This window comes from Penicillium riverlandense, assembly GCF_028828495.1.
Source record: "Penicillium riverlandense strain IBT 135883 chromosome Unknown utg000003l_segment0_segment0, whole genome shotgun sequence".
NCBI classification, from domain to species: Eukaryota; Fungi; Ascomycota; class Eurotiomycetes; order Eurotiales; family Aspergillaceae; genus Penicillium; species Penicillium riverlandense.
Genome location: NW_026643196.1, coordinates 713,008 through 734,349, shown reverse-complemented (window position 1 = coordinate 734,349; position 21,342 = coordinate 713,008). Strand labels below are relative to the sequence as shown.

Genomic DNA, 21,342 nt, shown 5'->3' with positions numbered 1-21,342 from the left:
GACTTCTCTCCCCTGTCGCGGTCTCCAACATGAAGCTCTTCGCCTGGACCCTCTGCTTCGCTCTGGTCGGGCTCGTCGCTGCCTGGTCCAAGGAGGGTGCGTCTCGCTCTCCCTTCTCTCGGTCCACAATAAAACTAACGAATCGATGCAGACTACGAGATCTTCCGTCTCCACGATGAGCTCACCACGGCCGAAGGAGCCAACGTGACCTTCTACGGTAGACCAATGCCTCTCATTTTTGTGCTTTCACCCTCTAACCCTTTGTAGATTTTCTCGAGATTCGTTCCAATGCCAACCAGGAACAAATCACCAAGGCCTACCGCAAGAAATCGCGCCTCATCCACCCGGACAAGGCCAAGCGCAACTTCATCGCCAACTACTCCAAGGACAAGAGCAAGGCCAAATCCAAGGATGGCGTGAACGTTTCCACCGGTCCCTCCAAGCGCCAGATCGATGCCGTCATGAAGGATGCCGACATCCGCTCCAAGCGCCTCAACCTCATCGCCAACATCCTGCGCGGCCCCGGCCGCGAGCGGTACGACCACTTCCTGAAGAATGGCTTCCCGCGCTGGAAGGGGACTGGTTATTACTACGAGCGCTTCCGTCCTGGGCTGGGGTCGGTGCTGACGGGTCTGTTTGTGATGTTTGGTGGTGCGGCGCATTACGCCGCCCTCGTGCTGGGGTGGAAGCGGCAGCGCGAGTTTGTGGATCGGTACATTCGTCAAGCGCGCCGCGCCGCTTGGGGGGATGAGTTGGGCGTTCGGGGTATCCCCGGGATCGACTCGGTGGGTGCCACTGCTCCTGCCCCCGCGCCTGATGCCGGTGATGCCGGGGCTGTAGCCATGAACCGCCGCCAGAAGCGCATGATGGACAAGGAAAACCGCAAGGACAACAAGAAGGGTGGAAAGTCGGGCGGTCGTGGCTCGGGCACTTCCACGCCTACGACTGAGTCGGCACCAGCCACCACCACGGGGGAACGCAAGCGCGTCGTCGCTGAGAACGGCAAAGTGCTGATCGTGGATTCCATTGGCAACGTGTTTCTGGAGGAGGAGAACGAGGACGGTGAGAAACAGGAGTTTTTGCTGGACGTCGACGAGATCCAGCGGCCCCGTATTCGCGATACGGTTTTGTTCAAGCTTCCTATCTGGTGCTTTCGCAAGACTGTTGGCCGTGTGATGGGCACTTCGGACGAAGTTGTCGAGGAAGAGGAAGTTGAGGAGGCCGAAGAGGGGGCCAATGAGGAAGTCAGCACATCTACTGGCACCAAGACCGGCGGGTCGGGTCGGAGAAGGGCGAAGAAGCGTGCCCAGCGGTCGTGATTGGAGTCTGGAGGGAGAGATGACTGTGATACGGGCAGTATATTTCGGGCTGGGAAATTGTGATTATTGCTTGCCTGCAGTGGGAAAAAAGTTCATTTAGAATCTCAGTCCGTTGGAATAGGATACCCAGTAGAGACCAAAACAGCCTCATCTATGTACTTCTTTGAGATTATTCACACTGTAGAGACTGCTCCAAAGGCAATCCCTCTCCGAAGTTCTACCGTTCTAACTGCTTGAAACACATTTGGCATCCGCCTTGTGAGTGCCGTTAACATGCAAAGATGGGCTCTGTATCGCAGGTCCAAGCAAGCCACTCCATTCCCTTGTGTGGGCAATTTTGAGCTCAGCAGAGAGAGAGTTGTGCTTCCCAGTTCCGACAACGGTGACTGTATATCCACCAGCTTCACTGAGCCAGGCTGAAAGGCTCTCGTCCCAGAAACTTGTCGTCAGACCGACGGGGATGGATATCAGAATCTCCTGCGTCGCACCAGGCTGCAGTGTAACTTTCTTGAAGCCCTTGAGCTCTCTCACAGGACGCCCGACACTGGAACTTGGAGGCGGAGAAACATATACCTGAACGACCTCTGCACCACTGCAGGATCCAATGTTTTCTACTGAAACTGAGACCTCAATGACTTCCTCCTTGATTCTGTCGAGTTTTTCCAATGGCTGGGAGATGGAAAGCCCCGAGAGACGGAAGGACGTATAGGACAGTCCGTATCCGAAAGGGAAGAGAGGCTGCACCTTCGTCTTTTCGTAATAGCGGTAGCCAACGTAGATGTCCTCGCCGTATAGCACCCTTCCTCGTTCGGAGCGATACGTCAAGTATGCGGGATTCTGCTCGATGCACTCTGGGAAAGTGACAGGTAGTTTTCCGCACTGAAATGCCTCGTTAGTCACAGCTCAAGACACGCTTTAGTAGTACTGACTGGATTCACGTTCCCAAAGATGACATCCGCAATGCCATTCCCGACTTCATTCCCGCCGTACCAAGCGTGAAGCAAAGCTTTCGTCCGTCGAGCCCATGGCATTGCCACGGGCGTACCACTTTGCACCACCACCACCACGTTTGGCTGGACGGCGAGAACCCTGTCAATCAGTTGATCGGACATTGGCGGGAGGTCCATGTGTGGTCGGTCAAATCCTTCGCTCTCCCATTCACCACTGAGTCCGGCAACTATCACTACCTGGTCAACCGTCTTTGCAAGGTCAACGGCCTCTTGAATGGCTTGTTCAGTGTCCATCTGTCGACATGCTCCCACGCGCAATCCTCCCGGTCCGAAAGAGACTACTCCGTGTAACTTCATGTTGGAAGTCGGCGCAGTGCCATAATCAACGAAGACTTTGTACCGCTGATTGGCCTCGAGATATATGGAGCCACGCTCTTCTGGTGTCCCAATTCCGAAAAAAGATGTACCCTGCCGCTGCTTGGTCTTGTTGTCGACCACGAGCTCTCCATCAATGAAAAGTTCTCCAGTTCCGGCTACTGTGAGCCCAAAATCGTAGATGCCACTCTCCGTAGGCTCAAATATACCCTCCATGGTGATGTAATAAAGGTCTGAGTGGACTTTCGGATGCTTGTAGTCCATCAAAAACACAGAGCTATTGGTCATATGCAACACGTCGACTGCTTGTCGGTCCTTGTTGCTGGAAGGCTCAGTGAACACTCGAAATATATAACCAGGGTGGCCGTCTTCGGTCTTTAACTGTTGTCCCAGAAGTGGGAGCTCTTTGTGGCCGTATGCTCCCTGCGTGAAATCTACACCTCCGGTGCAGCATTCTGTGATCCCCTCCAACGGCGTCACCGCATAGTATGCCGGGAGAGCCGCCGAGCCTCCGCCACAGTAGACTGCGATCTTTGCATTTGGCCCCATCACAAGTGTCCTTTTCTTCGGGTCCAGAGGAAGAACTTGATCGTCGTTTTTCAGAAGGACAATCGACTCGGCGGCGGCTCTGCGAAGCAATGTTCTGTCTTCAGGAAGATCCCGTTGGGTTTCGGGCGAGGCTTCCGGAATTCCTGACCTAGCTGCTAGTTTGACCATCTCGAGCACCGCGCGGACTCGGTTATTGATCGTCCTCTCGGAGACTTTGTTCGAGGTGACGGCATGAACCAGTCCCGGGCCTCGAAAGCGGGTTGGACCTGGCATTTCAAGATCCAAGCCGGCATTCACGGCCTCCGACACACTGTATGTTCCAAACCTGTTCCGGATTAGTGGTGGTCATATCTTGCTATAAGTAGAGGAACTGACCAGTCGCTCATTATTAGCCCTTTGTAGTTCCAGTCTGTTCGAACAACATCTTGAAGTAAATCCGGGCTCTCGCTGGCATGGCATCCATTGACCTTATTGTAGGAGGTCATGAGGGCCCCGGGGTTGGCACCAGCAATAGCTAGCTGAAACGGAAGTAGATAGATTTCGCGAAGAGCTCGCTCAGTGACGAGCGAGCTCACAGCCACACGCTCATGCTCCTGGTCATTGCACACAAGGTGTTTCGGGGTCGGAATGACATCCTCGCTCTGCACACCCAAGCAATAAGCGGCAGCCAAAGAGCCCGAAAGGACAGGGTCCTCCGAAAATGATTCAAACCCCCGTCCTCCCAGCGGACTTCGTTGGATATTGATAGTTGGGCCTAGGAGCACATGCGCCCCTTTCGCTTTGCATTCCAGTCCCAAAAGCTTCCCAAGAGAGAAGATAAGCTCGGTATCGAACGAAGCCCCTAGAGCTGTGGCGCAGGGTAGACATGCCGCGGGAACTCCGTTGAAGAAACGAGTGCCTCGGACGCCATTTGGTCCATCAGACATACGGATTGACGGGATTCCTAGTCGTGGTATTGCGGCTGTATGCCAACCGTCGATACCTATGACAAAAATCAGTGGCACAATTGGTATGAAATGAGTGAGGTATACCTGAAAGCAGAGAAACTTTCTCATTCAGAGAAAGCTCTGGGAGCACGTCGTCAATGTCAAAGTCTGACATTGTTAGATTGACAGTTTCTAGGTTGAGAAAAATTATTTTAAAACCAGTGTTTATTTGGCTGAACGAGCCTATTTTTAAGACTGGAAGTTCTCTTGTGCGGAGTGTCCGATAAGAAAATAATACTGGAACGTCCATGCAACGCGGAGTGTCGGGAGAGTCGGTCTTGGACTGGGGCCAGACATATCCAGCCATTTGGAACACGCGTGAAGTGGATCGTGTCCTAAACAAGTAGCTCCAACTGTAACAAATAGCAAGCGCATGTAATATCTTAGGTAGCTCTCCTTTTACGCTGTGTATCTCGAGCAGATGTTGGCCACTCAACAAGGTGCATGCAGAATTTATTGACAAGATCAAATAGCAGAGTTTTCCACCTCGAACAGTGTCCGCAGAATATTCAACATCTCAGATACATCCCTGGACTCGTCTTTCCAAAAATCTAGCATCCTTGTTACCTCAAGCACCGCTTCCTCCCAGCCAAGTGGTAGAAAGCCAGCAAGCTCGACACGCCGCACAGCAGCAAGCAAAACTAATGCACTTCGCGTGCAAGACCGAAGCATCAACCATGTTCCATGATGCCGATGGTAGAAGCCCGTCCGATTCTGCTGGATCCTGTCTACACATACTTTCAGTCCCTTCTGGATAAAATGCTCGTTGCTATTGCGGATGACACCGTGTATGCCCTCGACTACAAAGTACCAGTACATCGTCTCCTGGCAGTCGAGAAAGTGGCCGCTAAGGATGAATCGAAAGGGCTCGTATTGGTCTGTGTCCGGGTTGGCCACGTCAAGAGATAACGTCTCTGGTAGAGATCTTAGCCTAAGTGTGAATAAGTCAGTCATCAGGAATACCCAAGCCAGCACATTTGCAAGAGGTCTATCTACCATGCGTCCGTTTGCTCCTCAAAATCATGGATGGCATATTCAATGTTGAATTCAGGGTCCGCGGCGTCATGTCTGTACAGAGTGTCCAGAATGCGATTTTTGAGTCTTCGTAAAGAAATTTCGGCGAGATAAAAGTACCAGGTGGCTTCATCCTTTGTTTTGAGTCGGTCCGGTGGTGAAGGGAATAGGGTTGGATAGCTGAGATCCAAAACACCTGTTTGTGAAACATTCAGCTCTAGCCGGAGTTCTCTGTCATGCAGTTAAGTCCTATGTCTCTTCACTTGGGAATCGAAAGACTTACAGCTCAGATTTGAAGCAAGTCCAGTAAATCCTCTGTTTACTATTCCATTCATCTTCGTAGCTGGTATCATTCCGGCGTTGGATGGAGAACCCCTGGCAGCAGGCTAATGCTTGCACAAACATTCTCCATGCCGCGATTGGTCGCAATGTTGTCATGAGATATACTCCGGCGAGAAAGAAACATTGTGCTTCTATCACACCGCTGCTGCAGAGCAACGGGCCCATACGCTTTTGCGCAGCGCAAAAGTAGGCTTCGGCTTGAAGGAAAGATTTCGACTTGCGGAATAAAGCTGAGGGTACTCCTGGTCCGTCCTTCACAAGTGGCCTTGAAATCGAGCCGTGGGCATAGATCAGAAGCTATTCCGAGTCAGTCCAGCCCGACCAGATGGAGAAGGGGTGGTGACCAGTAGGCAGGACATGGCGTCCCAGCCAATACCATTCAGACGAACAATATTGACATATTCTCTCACATCCTCCTCTTCTAAGGTGGGATTGAAGATGTGCACATCGTCGAAGAACCTCCTAAGTAGGCTGTCGGCTTCATGGAGGTCAACGTCAACCGAGATCGGCAGTCCTGGTTGGTGTATATTCTCTTCGGGGGGACTCAGTAGATGGACTTCTCGTTTGAAGTCACGGTCATCAAAGACAGGCCATTCCAGAGCTGCCTCAATGGTGATGAGAGGCAGTTTCCGCTGAGTCCTTTGGCCGGTTGCAGCGGAGCTCAGTTCACCATCACCGAGCGGGTTAGACGGCGACGTCGATGGAAAGTCTCCAGGCAAAGCCAACGGAGATGGATCCTGTGGTTTGCTTTGAATCAAAACTTCCAGATCATCGAGCCGCTTCAGAATGGCAAGACTCGCAGGATCGAATCTGTCGTCTCGGTTAGTAGCTTTCCTCCGAAGCTCCGCGCATTATGTGATTCAATATCTCTTAATTTATACAACTCACGTTGAGGGATCATTTTCCTGGTAACTACATTCTGCCCCTAGTCTCACGCATGAAGCACACGAAGGTCGAGCATTGTCGCACTTCGTCCTTCGGAAGCGGCAGGTATGGCAGGCCTGAGTGGCTCGCTTTCGAGGGTAAATCGCTGCCACGCGGGAATACTTTCGTTTCTGGGGATTCGTCTTGTTTGGGGTCTCCGATTGGGTGGGTAAATAGCCCGTCTCCATTCTTAGGGTTCCTTGACTGGAAGACTTGCAGGATTAGCACCATCGAGACCCTTCACTCCAGTTAAGTACCCGCGGAGTTTCGGCACTGCGCGGGGTTTTGTCGTTTCGACTGGCTCGTATTGATTGTACGGCTAACCCCTAACTAACCCAGCGCTTAGTCTGATTGGAGTAAGGTTTCATCTCTCAAGACGCCATCAAAATGTGGAAACTGACTCGATTGGTCAGAACGCACCGCCTATTCCCCCAGACGGGAGGGAAAGTTGGGGTTGTCGTGGGGAAAAACTGTTTTATCTTCACCTGGCCACTAATACGGTTGGTCTAATACGCCGCAGTGCGCTCGATTTGGCGCGGTCATGAAATGCCGAATACACCCTGTCCCGCTAGCAGCGACGCCTCGTGTACCGAAAAGCAAAGCCCGCCCGAGACAAAGGATGATGCCGTTGGTCGGGACATGCACGTCTCCGTCAACACATCCCCTTCACTGCGGAGTCACGGATATCGTCTGAGCGTCTGTGTCTCTTCAAAGGAGAAAAATGACATATATTTAGAGCCTGCACCGCGACGATCCCAGTTCTGATCAGCACTGCAGTCTTTCATCTGCTATTCAAATCCAATCAAAACCATCGCGATCAAGATGGGCGAGACAGACGACAAGCCAATGGCTGAGGTCCAGCATGTCGACGACAGCCGCCCCGGCGAATGGAGCCTTGAAAGCGTGCTGCCAAAAACTGGCAAGCCGTGGTATAAGCAGCGTCATTTCGTTCTGCTTAATTTGGGGATGATCATCCCCTACCTATCCTCGACTACCAACGGCTACGATGGATCGATGCTCAACGGTCTACAGTCCATGGGACAATGGCAGAACTTTTTCGGCAACCCAGTCGGTACTCGGCTGGGCTCTCTGTCGAACGGGGTGATCTTCGGCCAGATTCTGGCGTTTCCTATTGCCCCATGGCTATGCGACCACACTGGTCGACGGTTTCCCATCTTCATCGGATCGGCTCTCCTGGTCATTGGGGCAGTCCTGCAATGTGCCGCACAGAACTACGCCATGTTTCTGGTTTCTCGCATGATCATTGGTTTTGGAGGTCTGATTGCGGTCGAGGCATCCCCGATGTTGGTCAGCGAGCTTGCGTTCCCGACTCATCGTTCTGTCCTGGTGGGCTACTACAACAACTTGTGGTATCTAGGTGCCATGTTAGCTGCCTGGGTCACATATGGAACGTACTTCATGGGACCAAGTACATCCTGGGCATGGCGCATTCCCTCGCTACTGCAAGGAGCTTTTCCGTTGATCCAGGTGCTCTTCGTTTACATGCTTCCAGAGTCACCGCGGTACCTTGTGCAAAAAGATCGCCATGAAGAAGCCCGGAAGGTGTTGGTCAAGTACCATGCCGGTGGGGACGAAGAATCGCCACTGGTAGACTATGAGATGAAGGAAATCATCCTGCAAATCCAGGCCGCTAAATCCGGCTCGAAAACTGGCTACCGAGAGTTTCTCAGCACACGCGGCAATATGCATCGCCTCTTCATCATTATCGCAGTGCCCTGCATGATGCAGCTGTCCGGTAACGGTCTGATCGCCTACTACCTCCACCTTATCCTGAACTCAATCGGCCTCACCTCGGACCCGCAGCAGCTGCGCATCAATGGCGGTCTGACGGTGTTCAACCTCGGAGTGTCGATTGCACTGGCCTCCCTGATGGAAGTGGCTGGTCGCCGAAAGTTGTTCCTTTTCTCCACGGTGGGAATGCTGGCCTGCTACGTGATCTGGACGATTCTCTCAGCCATCAACCAGGAACGGGGCTTCCACGACACTTCCCTCGGGACCGGAGTTATCGTCATGATCTTTATGTACCAATTCTTCTATAATGCGGGTCTCAATGGTCCGCCTTGGGTCTATGTTACTGAGGTACTGCCTACTCATCTTCGAGCCAAGGGCACGAACATCATGCAGATTGCATCCACGTGTGTTATCCTCTTTAATGGGTATGCAAACCCTATTGCGATGACCGCGATCAGCTGGAGATATTATATTGTTTATTGTTGTGTGATTGCTGTGGAGGTTGTCCTTGTTTACTTTTGGTTCCCGGAGACTAAGGGTCACAGTCTGGAAGAAGTTGCGTTGATCTTTGACGGGGAGCGAGCTTTTGGTGTCGAGACCAAGGAAGAAGGACCAGGTGAGGTCTGAGTCGATTGATAGTTAGGATATTGATCTCCTTGTTCTGATTGTGAATGGCAAACCACAGAAAGGGCATTGGTCGATTTAAAGAGTCACTCCACCTCGTATTCCACAGTATAGAAGTATAGCTTGTCCCATGTTTGCTCTTGCTGGCAGTAGCGTGGGGCATATCTGTTTGCCTGAAGATCAAGCTTAGCTCAAGTTATGCTTGGACTTCCCCCAGCACTTCAGCACTCCCGTAATCCGTAACTTCGCGATCTGGTAACCGTAGGATTCCCCGGGTCCATCGGCAATATGTTCGAGAGTATCATCCTTTGCGCTTATGAAAAATCCCCCAAAATCGGAGGAGTAGTGAGTTGAGCCATTCTTTCATTAAGGGCTGGGTTTGGAGTGTGGATGTTTGATAGCTTGGATAGACTGCCAGGGGTGAAGAAGGAGGCTAGGGTTTTGAGGGAGAAATTTATGGTCCTTAACTAGAAGCGGTAACACGAAAAGGTTTCAAATAATAACAATAGATCGAACTATTCGTGCTATTGTACCGTCGTTGGCCGCCCAACACCGCCAGTTTCAAGAGCGGAACAAGACATCATCACGGTCGTTACGAGTTGAATTGACTGGTGCAAGTGATCTAGGGCACCACCATTTAAGCAAACATCTTCGCAAGACTAACGAGCTCAGACAACCCTTTCCCACCCATGCCACCCATACCTCCCAATCCACCCCCTATCCCACCATGTCCCGGATTCGCCGCGCTTCCGCCCAAAGCATGCATAACGCCCGGCGGAAGTCTCAGCCCAACCATCCCAAGCAACTTCGGCAGAACACCACTCGTCAGCAGCGGGACAATGACCAGCAAAAGGACCTTGATAGGGTGCCGGCGCATGTAGCGGTAGATATCGCGCAGCAGGCGCTTGATGGAATGGATCATGCGCTGCACGAAGCCCTCACGCGGCCGAGCTCGGCGCGAGGAGGATGAAAAGGCCGAGAACATCGAGGTGGCGGGACTGGACCGTCCGCCGCTGCGGCCGAGGCTGAAGATTGAGGGGGCCGAGTGTCGCGAGTGGTGAGTTGAGTAGCCAGATTTGCTGCGCGAGGGTGAGGCTTTGCGGCGGACGTAGTAGAGATTTGGGGAGGAGGAGCGGTTGGAGCGGGTTGTGGAGCGGCCGTCAAACCAGCCCATTTTGAGGTTGAGGGTGTTGTCAGGAGATAGATGTGTTTTTGGATGGGGCTTTCTCAGGATGCTGGCGAGAGACCAAGAGTCTCGCAATGCTCTTTTTTTTTATTCTCTCTTTTTTTTTGTGTCTGTCTGTGGCAATGCTTCAGCAATGACTCGGATGCAGGTCGGTCGCTAGTTGCTGCAGATGGAATGCTGGTGGTCTAGGCCGTTGGGGACGTTCGCTCCACCGGGAATCAGTTGGACTGGCTGCTGGAGCTAATTGCCCGGAATAACTCAGTGTGGTTAAGTGAAGAAGGCTGTGAAGTTCAAGACCATCATGGATGAAAAGGAGGTGAATGGGGAGAGCTAAACCCGAGAGTGAGACAGAGAATAAGAATAAATCAGGAGGCTGGGCTATACTTGAACACGGGTGTGATCCACGGTTCCATCGATGCCTCAGGCTACCAAAACGTCACTGGTTAACTGATGTTCACCTGTTTCTGGTTATGCTTTCTTCTCACTTCCAACCATGTCGCGTAAGTGCCCTGTCTTTTTGCTGCCTGTTATGCAAACTAACCACGATTATGCAGAAGATCCAGACTACTGTACGAACTCTCCTCCCTCCTATTGATCGACTCTAACCCTATTCTAGATCAAGTTCTGGGCGTGGCCCAAGATGCCACCTACCAACAGATTCGCAGCGCATACAAGAGGCATGTCCTTCTTGCAGTCCTCGAGAAACAAACACTAACCTTTTCTCTAGAGAATCCCTAAAATCCCACCCCGACCGCGTCCCCGCCGACTCCCCCGAACGCCCCGCCCGGACACGCAAATTCCAAGAAATCAACGACGCCTACTACACGCTATCGGACCCAACCCGCCGGCGCGAGTATGACGAAGCCCGCGCCTACGCCGAGGCCGAGGAGGAAGTTGAAGAGGAAGTGCCGCCCGGCGGCTTCCCGTGGTCGAGTTTCGGGTTTGGAGCGCGCGAGCGCGAGGAGCGTGATACCGACCAGTTTGGGTCTGTCTTTGAGGAGATGTTGCGTGAGGAAGGAATGGCTGCTGATGAGGATGGACGGGCTCGTCCCACGTCGCGGTTCTGGGCTGTCGTTGGAGGCGTTAGTGGTGGTGCGCTCGGGTTCATTGTGGGCAATCTCCCAGGAGCTGTGGCTGGCGCCGTTGCTGGGAATCGTCTCGGGGCTGTACGCGATGCCAAGGGTAAAAGTGTCTATGAAGTTTTCTTGGACCTGCCGGGCGATGATCGCGCGCGGCTTTTGAGTGAGTTGGCGGCGAAGATGTTCCAGACATCGCTGGGACGGTAGCCGTATCATCGTGGGGGTTTTCTTGGGATAGGGCGTTAGGGACTGGCTGATGGATCTTGGGCTGATTGGTTGACCATATTATTTAGCTAAATAGTGTAGTTAGAGATGCCTTGCGCACATGGACAGAGGTATATACTTCTTATCGATAACAGCCTCCCAGACACTGTATAGACCCAACACACACGTAGTAGTTAATTCCTTTATAGATTAAGAGAGTCGCCGACATTTTATTATTATTCAGACTCTATTATCTACTCGTCTATACCAGTAACTAACCCTACCCACCAACTTACTCTGGGTTCTGGCCAGATCTACTTATCCACTTCGGGCCGTCTTTGCTCACCGCTTGCGGCCAACCCCCCGTCTATATTTATCTTCTCCCCCACCGCTGCTTTTCTTTTCTCACATTGTTATTATTGCCATTACCTTCCCACCATGACTGAAGCTGCCAGTATCTATCCCCCGCTGGAGAAGCGCCCTATGAAGGGCGTGATCTGCCTATTCGATGTCGACGAGACCCTCACCAAGGCTCGGCGGGTATGCGCTTGGTCTTCCAAGTCAAACGAATGCGACTGACAATGAATTCTTACAGTCTGCCACCCCGGAGATGCACGAGCTGCTCTCAAGACTGCGGCACAAGTGCACCATTGGATACGTCAGTTTCCTCCCTCATCATGAACTGGCAGTTTAGCTAACACCACCCCAGGTCGGTGGCTCCAATCTGGTCAAGCAGCAGGAACAACTAGGAACGAGCACAATCGACGTCACTACCCTCTTCGACTTCTGTTTCCCGGAGAACGGCCTGATGGCCTTCCGCGAGGGCAAGCCACTGGCCAGCACCAGCTTCATTGAGTGGCTCGGCGAGGAGAAATACCAGGAGCTGGCGGACTTTTGCCTCAAGTATATTGCTAGCACCAAGCTGCCCAAGAAGCGTGGTACTTTTGTGGAGTTTCGGAATGGCATGATCAACGTCAGCCCCATTGGCCGTAATGCCAGCGTGGAGGAGCGGGATGAGTTCCAAGCGTTCGTGGCCTTACCTCGTTCTGTTGCTGGAGACTGACAGTTCATCCAGGTATGATGCGATCCACCACATCCGCCGAGACATGGTCGCAGCACTGAAGAAGGAATTCCCTGATTGGGGACTCACGTAAGTTACATGGTAACCAATTCCTTCTACCTATGATCCTAACAGAATCTTCCAATCTAGTTACTCTATCGGCGGCCAAATCTCCTTTGACGTCTTCCCAACAGGCTGGGACAAGACATTCTGCTTGCAACATGTTGAAGCTGAGAAGAACATCTCCGGCGTCGAGTATACGGAAATCCACTTCTTCGGCGACAAGTGCTTCCCCGGTGGAAACGACCACGAGATCTACGAGGACCCGCGCACGATCGGCCATGCGGTCGAGGGCCCCGAGCACACCATGCAGCTCCTCAAGGAGCTCTTCCAGCTTTAGATGCAACCGAGAAAAATACCCGAATTCTTGGCCTGGCTTTGTGATAGCGTCTGCATGTGGAGTTTGTGACATCTAGTCGAAATAATACAAAGAATCTCTGACTGTTTCTTCTCTCTCTGCGAGGGAAACGCGTATAGGAGTTGAGGGGATTGGGGGGATGGTGCTTTCTGATTGTTTGTCTGTCAATACAGCAATATTCGAAATTAGATTACCCAATCTGCTCATGAATTGTTTCCCAAGCCCTAACTTGAAAGACGCTAATCCAAACTTGGTTGATTCTTCGACGGCCCCCTACGGTCGTATTGGCAAGACAGTAACGAGTGAGATACTGTTATACAGAGACAAGTCCTAGCGATCTCGCCAGATTTTAACAACTCTCTCCTCCCTGCCGTACGCATTCTTCGTCCACGCCCGTCTTGCTATACTTGTGGGGTCTTTAGAAATAAAAGCTCACCAAATTATAGCATTTCAAAAGTGAAATTTGCAGAGGCCTACGGTTTTAACCCAGCATGACTACACAACCTCAAAGCATCATTCCTTTACCCCTGTGGGTTCTCGTGCCGCTAGGAATTGTCGTTATTCCTACCCTCCCCTTCGTCTTAGCATACTCGAAATCCAAAAAGAAGTTCGAGGACTGGAAAAAGAAGGCTCCGCCCGTTCGCCCAGTACGTCGCAATCGAAAGCGTGCCCTAACGCTGCCTTTACCCAAAGCCTCATGCTCCGGTCGCAAAGCACAACGGACATATGATCAGTCACAGTCGCTTTTTTTAAGTCGATTATCATCTGATATTCGACTGATAATATAGGAATATGTATTAGCACCACCAGGTGATCAGGTCTTACATGTTGCGGCTATCTCCGGTCGTCTCTGTGGCATCCGATGCTACGAAACAGACCCCTACGCGACCGGCGTGGAAGCACGAATGCTGGAAATCCTCTGATCTCACCCCGGCTCATCCCTGGTACCCCAATCCCCTAAATTTCTCAGTTTACTATACTCGTGCCGTCAAATGTTAGTATATGAACACACGCAAATATGATCTTCATTGCTAATAGGCACAGTTATTCTGAGGCAGTCGATATCCTCTATACGAAGAATATCTTGAGTGTACAGCAGAGAAGAGCGGTTATAAATTTTCCACATGTCATGCTACCCCATCGCTTTGCATCAATCCGCAAGTTGAATATCGATCTTCTTATTTACACCGAACTCAGAGCTTCCATATTGGGCTCTGAATGGCCAAAAGCCTTCACTAAGGACTGGAAGAGCCTTTGTCAGGTCCTATTTAAAATGAGCAGTTGCGGCCTTCAGCGCCTTGAGATCACATTAAAACTTTGTGGCGGTGATAGAAGGTGGGCCACGGACGATGAACTTGCCTCACTCTTGGATTCACTCATGGGTATTCAGGTTCGAGAGTTCAGTGTACTCCTACAGGACTGGCCACAGTGCAATGCAAAGAAGATGTGTTGCGCATCCTGGGGAGAGAACCTCCTTTTCTATTGAAAACAGGGAGCGATGATTAATTATTGTCTCTCTACATCGATATAATCCCTGAGGGTATACATGTGAATAGGATTTGGAGTATGATTATGGCAGGTGTGATTCTGCACACGGTTGTTCGATTAGGGCTACAGCCAATATCGTTTTTGTAGTCTTTCCGCCTTGATACATTATTCAATGTCCCACCACCGTCATGTAAAATACAAGGTCTATTTTGGGAAGAGGAGGATCTACGACTATTTATATTTAGATTAGTATGTTTCAGGTTAGGGTTTCGAAATCAATAGGAGAGAGTATAGTAGTCTATCTGATTTCGAATATCGCTGTAAGCAGAAAGCTCTTACGTGTCCTGTTTAGCAGCTAGAGTTGCACAGATCAATCAAGACTTTGCTGTTTCACATGCTCGGCTGACTCCAGTGAGCTCGCGGTCTGAACTAAGTAGCTCATCGCAGCAAGACGCGTGTCAGATCCAAATGTGTTCCGACCTGTGCGGGGATATGTTGTACCAAAGATCTTGTGGGCGAGTAGGTAGACCGACATTGGCGGGCTGAACCGTTAAGAAAAAGCCTATGTTCTAGGCTCAGACAAGCTGTGGGTTGCCACGATGCACGAGCCAAGTAGGATCTAGTGTTTCCAGCTGACGGTCCGGGTGCACTCTACTCGGTGGATATATTTTGGGTACACAGTTAGCGGAAACCAACAGCTCGATGACTGATGCTGTGAAGCTCCTGATCTCAACTGCTTTACTCTCCGTGCTGACTGCAGGAAATATAGGTCATCAACCTGGTTGATGCCGTGTTTGCTCGATGTATCTTACATCGGACTCGCCTCGCTTAGCCGTTTAGGGAATGTAACACAAGATAGATTCAGACTGACATTCAATTCTGCTCTGCTCTAAGTGTGTCACTTGCCGGTGAGATGCGATTGTCGCTAAGCAGCAGGGCAAACCCCTACTCGGTCAACATAAGCTGTTGTATTACCCGCAGTTGTTTCACGGAACAAGACGCTGCTATGCTGTGGGAAGATATCTACGGTCTACCTCTATAAAAGGGACTGCTCGTTCCATCCGGTAGCTTTAGCTCCATCCAACTTCTGTATCAAACCCATACCTACAATTACCTATCAAAATGCGTCCCTGGACACTGCTAGCCCTCCTCTTCGCCACCCTGGCTCTTTCAGCCCCCATGGCCGAGAACGAAGCCGACGAGGGTGCAATTGAGACAGGCGGGATTCCTGATGGAGGTCCTGGCGGTCATGGCGGCGGCTCAGGTGGAGGAGGCCGTGGTGGTGGAGGTCGTGGAGGAGGTGGAGGTCGTGGAGGAGGTGGAGGTCGTGGAGGAGGTGGAGGTCGTGGAGGAGGCGGAGGTCGGGGAGGAGGCGGAGGTCGGGGAGGCCGTGGAGGCCATGGAGGAGGGGGTTGGTAGGGGCTGATGCCGGTTCTGATACAATCACGGCATGAAGGTACATACTAATTCTTGGGCTGTTCTTCAAAAAATGCTAATTCATTGATCCAGCATTGTAGTTCGTGCAAAAATGTCCGCTTTCTCAATCCGATTGCAAAGAAACTGCTAATTATTGACCCAGGTCTGCCACGAGAACGATGCTGGTTATTGAATGGAGTGCGTGAATGGTCTTGAGTATCACCGGCAGCTTTCAACAAGCTGCGAGATGATTCCGGAATTAGTGGTCAAGACCTGAGATTGATACTTGTAGCTAATGGACGAGATAATGATCAAAATTCCACATCTTTCTTTTATCGAATTCTGGTAGCCTTGACCGAGAACTTCATCGCCGCCTATTCATTCCAGTACCATTTCAAACCCAGTGCTACTACCCACTCATGCGTCCTGTCCATGGGAAGATGGGATAGATAGAACACATGTGAGCGATAGAGACACTTCTGTACTGTGTAAAAGCTTCGCCCGTGACTCCTCATGGTTCTCGCAACCTTGCTCAACAACACCTCCGTTTTCAGGGAACTACGCTTCCCTTTCAGTACACGAAATGATCCACATTTCGGGTTCAAATCATTTTGAACTATTGAGTTGACCAGTTCGTAAAACAAGGTCGGCTGCAAAGCCGTCGATTTCTTCAAGCATCTTTCTAAAATCTTCCTTTTGTTTTAGATTGTCGAGATGCTCAAGGCATGTCCTCACCACGGGGTCTCGCAGTGCGCGGTCCGACTTGAGCGTGCGTTGATATACCTCAGTAATGGCAAGAAGAAATTTGGGGTCATCCCAGGCGATCTTAATGTCATCTTCGAAGAAATTTTTGGATTGCTTCTTCAATAGTGGAATGGCGTACTTGTCTGCAAGCTGGTAGAGCATAACCAAAAATACTTGGTAGGAAAGTTCGCCGCGGTCGAACGTGGGAGAGTGCCACCTAAAGCCGTAAAAGAAAGCGATCATCCCGAGCACAGCACGAGGGTGGTCCTCTTTGAGGTAGATGGCATTTTCCTCTTTTTCCTAGAATTTTCTTAGATGAGCATTACGCACAAAGGCCGTACTTGAGCCGCTTACAGCCCAGTTCCCGTTTCCGTTAAAAGCCCGCGCGAAGTACTCAGACTGTCCGCAAACCACCAATATGTGCACCTTGAACTCTCTTTCCGTCGAACAGATCTTGATATTCGAATGCTCTCCCGAGTGAAAGTACCTGTGAATTGATCGTGAGCCAGCTGTCTAGTTGGGATCTTATAGAGAGACTCACTTCCTGAGGCTAGTAGTCAATTCGCCGTCGTGTTTCTCCCAGAAGCTGCTGCTCTCAGAAGTCGGGCGATGGATTGCCTTGAGCTTCTTCGCTTCGGGAGACCGTTCACTAGTTGCTTGAGAAGATGCTTCCGCCTGGACTTTCTCACTTTCAGACATCGTGTGGCCATGATGAGACCAGGGGCAGGGAAAAAGATTGAGGGGTTGTTGATAACAAGAGATGGGTTAAGGAAGTGCAAGGAAGTGGTTGGCGAGAAGCTCAGGAAGACAAGATGGATGATGGGTGAGAAGAGAGAAAAGGAGGAGGAAGAAGAGAAAGAGGTGGGAAGAAGGTGTAGAAAGGCGCCTGGTGGATGAGAAGGAAGGAAGGAAGGAAGGAAGAAGAGGAAGAAGAGGAAGAAGAGGAAGAAGAGGAAGAAGAGGAAGAAGAGGAAGAAGAGGAAGAAGAGGAAGAAGAGGAAGAAGAGGAAGAAGAGGAAGAAGAGGAAGAAGAGGAAGAAGAGGAAGAAGAGGAAGAAGAGGAAGAAGAGGAAGGGAGGCAGATGACATGGGAAGTAAACAGTCGTGTCTTTTCAAAACGGCAAAGTATTCTTATATCTTTCCCCTTATCTGTTTGTCTCTAGCTGCCATCAGATCGTATTTATTTACAGTCTGCCTGGTCCTCTGCCCAGCATACTTCTCACGCTGTCTCTCCCCAACCCATTGAGGACCTCAACATTTGGAGAATGAGAAAACACTGGCGCCCCATTTCCAGGATTTGTATCAGCCACCACACTCCCGTTGATCGCCCGTACAGACCGTTTATATGTCTGACCATCCGCGCTGCCCTCAAACTCATCGATCGTTTCACCCGACGACGTCGAGTTCTGGTTGTCAACCGATTGATAGTGCGCCGTGCCTGCTTGTCTGGTGTGAAGACGCACCGGGCCCGACGTCAGGGTGTACGTGGATATGCCCAGTCCTTCATCTGCGTCGATTTTCAGTCCTCGCTTCATCCAGGCATCGATCTTCATGCTGTTCGCGGTCAAAGCATAGGTGTTATTCACCAGCAGGGGATACTCGAACGAAGTCTTGCTCGAGCGTCCCTTTCCCCCAACCTCGCTGATGGTATTATCACCCCAGGTGTGCTGGTCGTTGACTTGGCTGAGTCCCTGCTGATTGAGATATCCGCGATTAGAATACGACAGTTTCTGGGACCACGAGAATTGGGATGAGGTTGCTTTGAACGTGCGCTCTGCCGTCACGGAGTACGACAAGGTTTCGTTGAATCCGGTTTGATTCTGAACAAGATGCCGCGTGACAGAGAACTTTGGCGCCGGCGCTTCGATGGTGGGAGGCTTGTGTTCATGAACCATGCGAGATGAAGTCCTATCGAGATACAAGAAGATATTGCCTGTGACGACCCAGTACGATCCAACGGTGTCAGCAAATGTCGCTGTGCCATCCGCGGAGATGTTCAGCCCGGTGACTCTAATCTCAAATGAGTGCTCCTTGCCGTCCTGAACGAGTGGCAGAAACGGAGTGATATCAATTTCGGGTTGCCGAAGGTCAAAGGCATCGATGCCAACAATCGGTCGCCAGAAACCCGGGGCCACGCCTCCAGTGAAGATAACAGGGAATGGCCAGACCATACCAGCCAAGATGCCATCAATGTACAGCTGAACTTCCCGGAAAGGGGAGTATCCGTATAGCTCGCCAATGGTGTTGTTGAAGTCCCATGTGTCTTGGGAGAAAACATTGGCCCACCAGAACTCTTCCGCGGATTGTCCGCATGCCGAGATGGACACAACAGCCCGCGATGCCTCGGCCGGGATCTTGTACTGGACGGTGGCGTTGTCGGTGGGCAATTGAAAATCACTCGATGAATCGGATGCCGATTTCTTGGCCGAAATGGGCAAGATCATGTCCGCCGTCATTGCATTTCCGGTATGAGAGAAATGCGCAGTCAGGGTGGCGTTGTAGTAGCCGGTATACACATCGGTGATCAGGTTGCCCAGGTCGAAAATCAGTTTCTGGGGCGACTGCCAGAGGGAATTGTACTGCGACATTTCTTTGATGTATGTCCAGGTAATTCCTGTACTTGTGGGCTCCGCCGTTGAAGTCCGGAAGACCTCGTAATCGCCCAGATACATCAGCGCGAGGCGATCATACTGTCTCCCTCGGGATTCAACTGTGAAGTTAATGCGAACGGTGTCGAAATTGCACTTTGGCGGGTTATAATTGCCTGGTGGAGCAAGATGAGTCCGGTAAACAACAATACTTAGTACCAGGATGACCGACCGACAAACGGCTTGCCATAGCTTGCCCCAAACACATGGTCCATGAGCAAAACTTCCACGTCGCAGTCATTGTTGCTTTCGGGCGCGAATGGCACCGGCTGATACACTTCGAACACTTCCTGCAAGCCCGATGGACTTGAAGACACGACTGGGACCTGTCCCAGAAGGAAACAGGCCCACGAAAGGGCCCAGGGCATCATCTTTGCGCGTGTGTCTACCTTTGTTGATCCCGGCTCCGAGGCTGTTGGTACCACCCTGGATCTGAACCCGAAACACCTTATGGTTGTTAAGGCGAGGGCCAAGACGGACCTAATTAAATCTAGGGGTAAATTAGGAATTTGGCTACGAAAGGGGAGGAGCAATGACCATTATTGTTTATCATTGTTTATGGTGGCCTCGGGATTCCCCAGCCGAGTGCAACGTTACCCCCTGATAAGCATGAACTAGTCATTTAGTTCGCTTCCCCGCGGAGTTAACATTTGACGCTTAGGCAAAAGACTGAGGTAGTTACGCTACGCTCTAAGCACGATGGTTCAAGTCAGAAACCTGAAATTGCCTCAACTGTTAGCTAGACGAGGAGAGTAGTGGTTATAGTAAATATCTGTACAAAGGAAAATGTCTGACCGCAAGGTCTCGCTGTGTATCAAAACCAAAAAAAAGCACTCCATATCCATGCACGCCCATTCCCAACCCATATTGATCACATAAATATCCGCCAGGCACCAAGAATCAGGGCCGCGGTACCAGTACAAACACCCATCAGCCACTGCAGCGTCGAGAACTTGACCGCCTCAACGCGCTCCCGCAAGCCAGCCACCTCCTGTTCGATGCGAGTCTCCGTCTCCTTAATTCGCATCTCCTGGCTATTGGCTTCTTCGCGGATGCGCCCCTTCTCCAGGTTGAGATCTAGCCGGACCGAGGCCTGTGTGCGACCGATTTCGTCGCGCAGCCGTGAATTGAGCTTCGCGAGGTCCGCTGCGATCTTCTCGTGCGAGGAGCGAGTTAGTTGTGCCTCGGTGGAGTCTGCATTTAAGAGTTCGGAGCGCAGTTTGGCGAAGTCGACTTTTTGCGTATATGTTGATCTCTCCGAGTCTATTGAGCGGGTGGTTAGCTGGGAATAGCAAAGACACTCCGGTGGAGATGCTCACCTTCTCGAAGGACCATGGTCCGGCTCAGGTTCTGGACCGACTCCTGGATGATATCGTTCAAGACCCGCATCATAGCTACGGCCTGTTCTTCGCTGAACCCTTCATCCTGGAGCCGCTTGACGAATTTCAAAGTATCAAAGTGGTGATCACGGCGCCGAGCTGGAGTCGCATGGAAGGCGCGCCGAGCTGGATTAAATGTTGCAACATATACGCCATTGTGCCGGACAGGGTTGCCGAGAGGTTCTGGAGATGGACGGGTGGCAGAGGATGAGGTCAAAGTCCGTCGCGCGATGGTAGTAGAGGTGTCGCGAGGTGAGCAGCTCGAGGACAAGGACTGAGAAGGCGGGTGATCTGCGCTCAGGGAATGCAGCTGGTGGGCGAGTGGACTCCAGCCCAGGCGCCGTTGCTGTCTTGTTGCAAGGGCGGGATGGTGGGAGGGTGTAAGGGTCGGGCGAGTCGAAGAGCTGTTCCAGGTCAGACGGGGCAGGATACTCCGTGGCACCTCTGCCACATGTTTCGGGGGCGCCATAGTGACCAAGGTGATGATTTCGGTTGATCTAGGAAAAGGTGGACGGAGAGAATATATGTGGATGACTAAGACCCGGGAAAAGTCGTGTTTTCCGAATGGAGTTCCCTCATTGGGTTAGATCCAAGTATAGAATGACGATAATGAGCGTCTAGACTCATCCGATTTACTTGTATTGTAGACGCGCTTTTCGTCATGGCAAAAGCCGCTCAATAAGTACTGCGGAGAATCCAGGAAGCAGTTGGCAACAAGCGAATTGTTTGCTGGAGCAGAACAACAAAAGATGTAGAATCTTGATAAAATGAGATAGGATGACCAAAATGTCATCCGGCTACCAGCAACCATGCCGGATATAGCCCTCTGGAACATATCTGAACCAGCTCCATTCTTATGCTATGGATATCGTAAAACCTGGACCT

At 51.3% G+C, this 21,342-nt stretch overlaps 12 protein-coding genes across 12 annotated transcripts; 6 read left to right on the top strand and 6 right to left on the bottom strand.

Moving 5' to 3' along the window:
- Positions 1 to 29: 29 nt before the first annotated feature.
- Positions 30 to 1,319, top strand: N7474_003919 (uncharacterized protein; the record flags this gene model as incomplete). The annotated part of the gene is made up of 3 exons (XM_057195334.1): positions 30 to 96; positions 152 to 217; positions 268 to 1,319. 3 exons carry the CDS (start codon positions 30 to 32, stop codon positions 1,317 to 1,319), a joined length of 1,185 nt encoding a protein of 394 aa, XP_057052730.1.
- Positions 1,320 to 1,544: 225 nt separating this feature from the next.
- On the bottom strand, positions 1,545 to 4,119 carry N7474_003918 (beta-glucosidase; the record flags this gene model as incomplete). Its single annotated transcript, XM_057195333.1, has 3 exons — positions 1,545 to 2,198; positions 2,258 to 3,518; positions 3,569 to 4,119. The coding sequence occupies 3 exons, from the start codon at positions 4,117 to 4,119 to the stop codon at positions 1,545 to 1,547; spliced, it is 2,466 nt and encodes an 821-aa protein (XP_057052729.1).
- Positions 4,120 to 4,644: 525 nt separating this feature from the next.
- Positions 4,645 to 6,647, bottom strand: N7474_003917 (uncharacterized protein; the record flags this gene model as incomplete). Its single annotated transcript, XM_057195332.1, has 5 exons — positions 4,645 to 5,110; positions 5,176 to 5,424; positions 5,477 to 5,832; positions 5,880 to 6,345; positions 6,424 to 6,647. The coding sequence occupies 5 exons, from the start codon at positions 6,645 to 6,647 to the stop codon at positions 4,645 to 4,647; spliced, it is 1,761 nt and encodes a 586-aa protein (XP_057052728.1).
- Positions 6,648 to 7,281: 634 nt separating this feature from the next.
- Positions 7,282 to 8,838, top strand: N7474_003916 (sugar porter family MFS transporter; the record flags this gene model as incomplete). The annotated part of the gene is made up of 1 exon (XM_057195331.1): positions 7,282 to 8,838. The coding sequence occupies one exon, from the start codon at positions 7,282 to 7,284 to the stop codon at positions 8,836 to 8,838; it is 1,557 nt and encodes a 518-aa protein (XP_057052727.1).
- A 634-nt stretch (positions 8,839 to 9,472) lies between these two features.
- N7474_003915 (uncharacterized protein) lies at positions 9,473 to 10,009 on the bottom strand (the record flags this gene model as incomplete). The annotated part of the gene is made up of 1 exon (XM_057195330.1): positions 9,473 to 10,009. The coding sequence occupies one exon, from the start codon at positions 10,007 to 10,009 to the stop codon at positions 9,473 to 9,475; it is 537 nt and encodes a 178-aa protein (XP_057052726.1).
- Positions 10,010 to 10,514: 505 nt separating this feature from the next.
- On the top strand, positions 10,515 to 11,307 carry N7474_003914 (putative DnaJ chaperone (Caj1); the record flags this gene model as incomplete). Its single annotated transcript, XM_057195329.1, has 3 exons — positions 10,515 to 10,521; positions 10,638 to 10,698; positions 10,749 to 11,307. The coding sequence occupies 3 exons, from the start codon at positions 10,515 to 10,517 to the stop codon at positions 11,305 to 11,307; spliced, it is 627 nt and encodes a 208-aa protein (XP_057052725.1).
- A 435-nt stretch (positions 11,308 to 11,742) lies between these two features.
- Positions 11,743 to 12,764, top strand: sec53 (phosphomannomutase SEC53; the record flags this gene model as incomplete). Its single annotated transcript, XM_057195328.1, has 5 exons — positions 11,743 to 11,844; positions 11,900 to 11,962; positions 12,014 to 12,330; positions 12,380 to 12,454; positions 12,500 to 12,764. The coding sequence occupies 5 exons, from the start codon at positions 11,743 to 11,745 to the stop codon at positions 12,762 to 12,764; spliced, it is 822 nt and encodes a 273-aa protein (XP_057052724.1).
- Positions 12,765 to 13,273: 509 nt separating this feature from the next.
- N7474_003912 (uncharacterized protein) lies at positions 13,274 to 13,705 on the top strand (the record flags this gene model as incomplete). Its single annotated transcript, XM_057195327.1, has 2 exons — positions 13,274 to 13,429; positions 13,571 to 13,705. The coding sequence occupies 2 exons, from the start codon at positions 13,274 to 13,276 to the stop codon at positions 13,703 to 13,705; spliced, it is 291 nt and encodes a 96-aa protein (XP_057052723.1).
- A 1,796-nt stretch (positions 13,706 to 15,501) lies between these two features.
- N7474_003911 (uncharacterized protein) lies at positions 15,502 to 15,879 on the top strand (the record flags this gene model as incomplete). The annotated part of the gene is made up of 2 exons (XM_057195326.1): positions 15,502 to 15,681; positions 15,850 to 15,879. The coding sequence occupies 2 exons, from the start codon at positions 15,502 to 15,504 to the stop codon at positions 15,877 to 15,879; spliced, it is 210 nt and encodes a 69-aa protein (XP_057052722.1).
- A 413-nt stretch (positions 15,880 to 16,292) lies between these two features.
- Positions 16,293 to 17,129, bottom strand: N7474_003910 (BTB/POZ protein; the record flags this gene model as incomplete). The annotated part of the gene is made up of 3 exons (XM_057195325.1): positions 16,293 to 16,730; positions 16,785 to 16,917; positions 16,972 to 17,129. 3 exons carry the CDS (start codon positions 17,127 to 17,129, stop codon positions 16,293 to 16,295), a joined length of 729 nt encoding a protein of 242 aa, XP_057052721.1.
- Positions 17,130 to 17,614: 485 nt separating this feature from the next.
- N7474_003909 (uncharacterized protein) lies at positions 17,615 to 19,449 on the bottom strand (the record flags this gene model as incomplete). Its single annotated transcript, XM_057195324.1, has 2 exons — positions 17,615 to 19,194; positions 19,251 to 19,449. 2 exons carry the CDS (start codon positions 19,447 to 19,449, stop codon positions 17,615 to 17,617), a joined length of 1,779 nt encoding a protein of 592 aa, XP_057052720.1.
- Positions 19,450 to 19,949: 500 nt separating this feature from the next.
- N7474_003908 (CCDC90 family protein) lies at positions 19,950 to 20,926 on the bottom strand (the record flags this gene model as incomplete). The annotated part of the gene is made up of 2 exons (XM_057195323.1): positions 19,950 to 20,341; positions 20,398 to 20,926. The coding sequence occupies 2 exons, from the start codon at positions 20,924 to 20,926 to the stop codon at positions 19,950 to 19,952; spliced, it is 921 nt and encodes a 306-aa protein (XP_057052719.1).
- Positions 20,927 to 21,342: the final 416 nt, after the last annotated feature.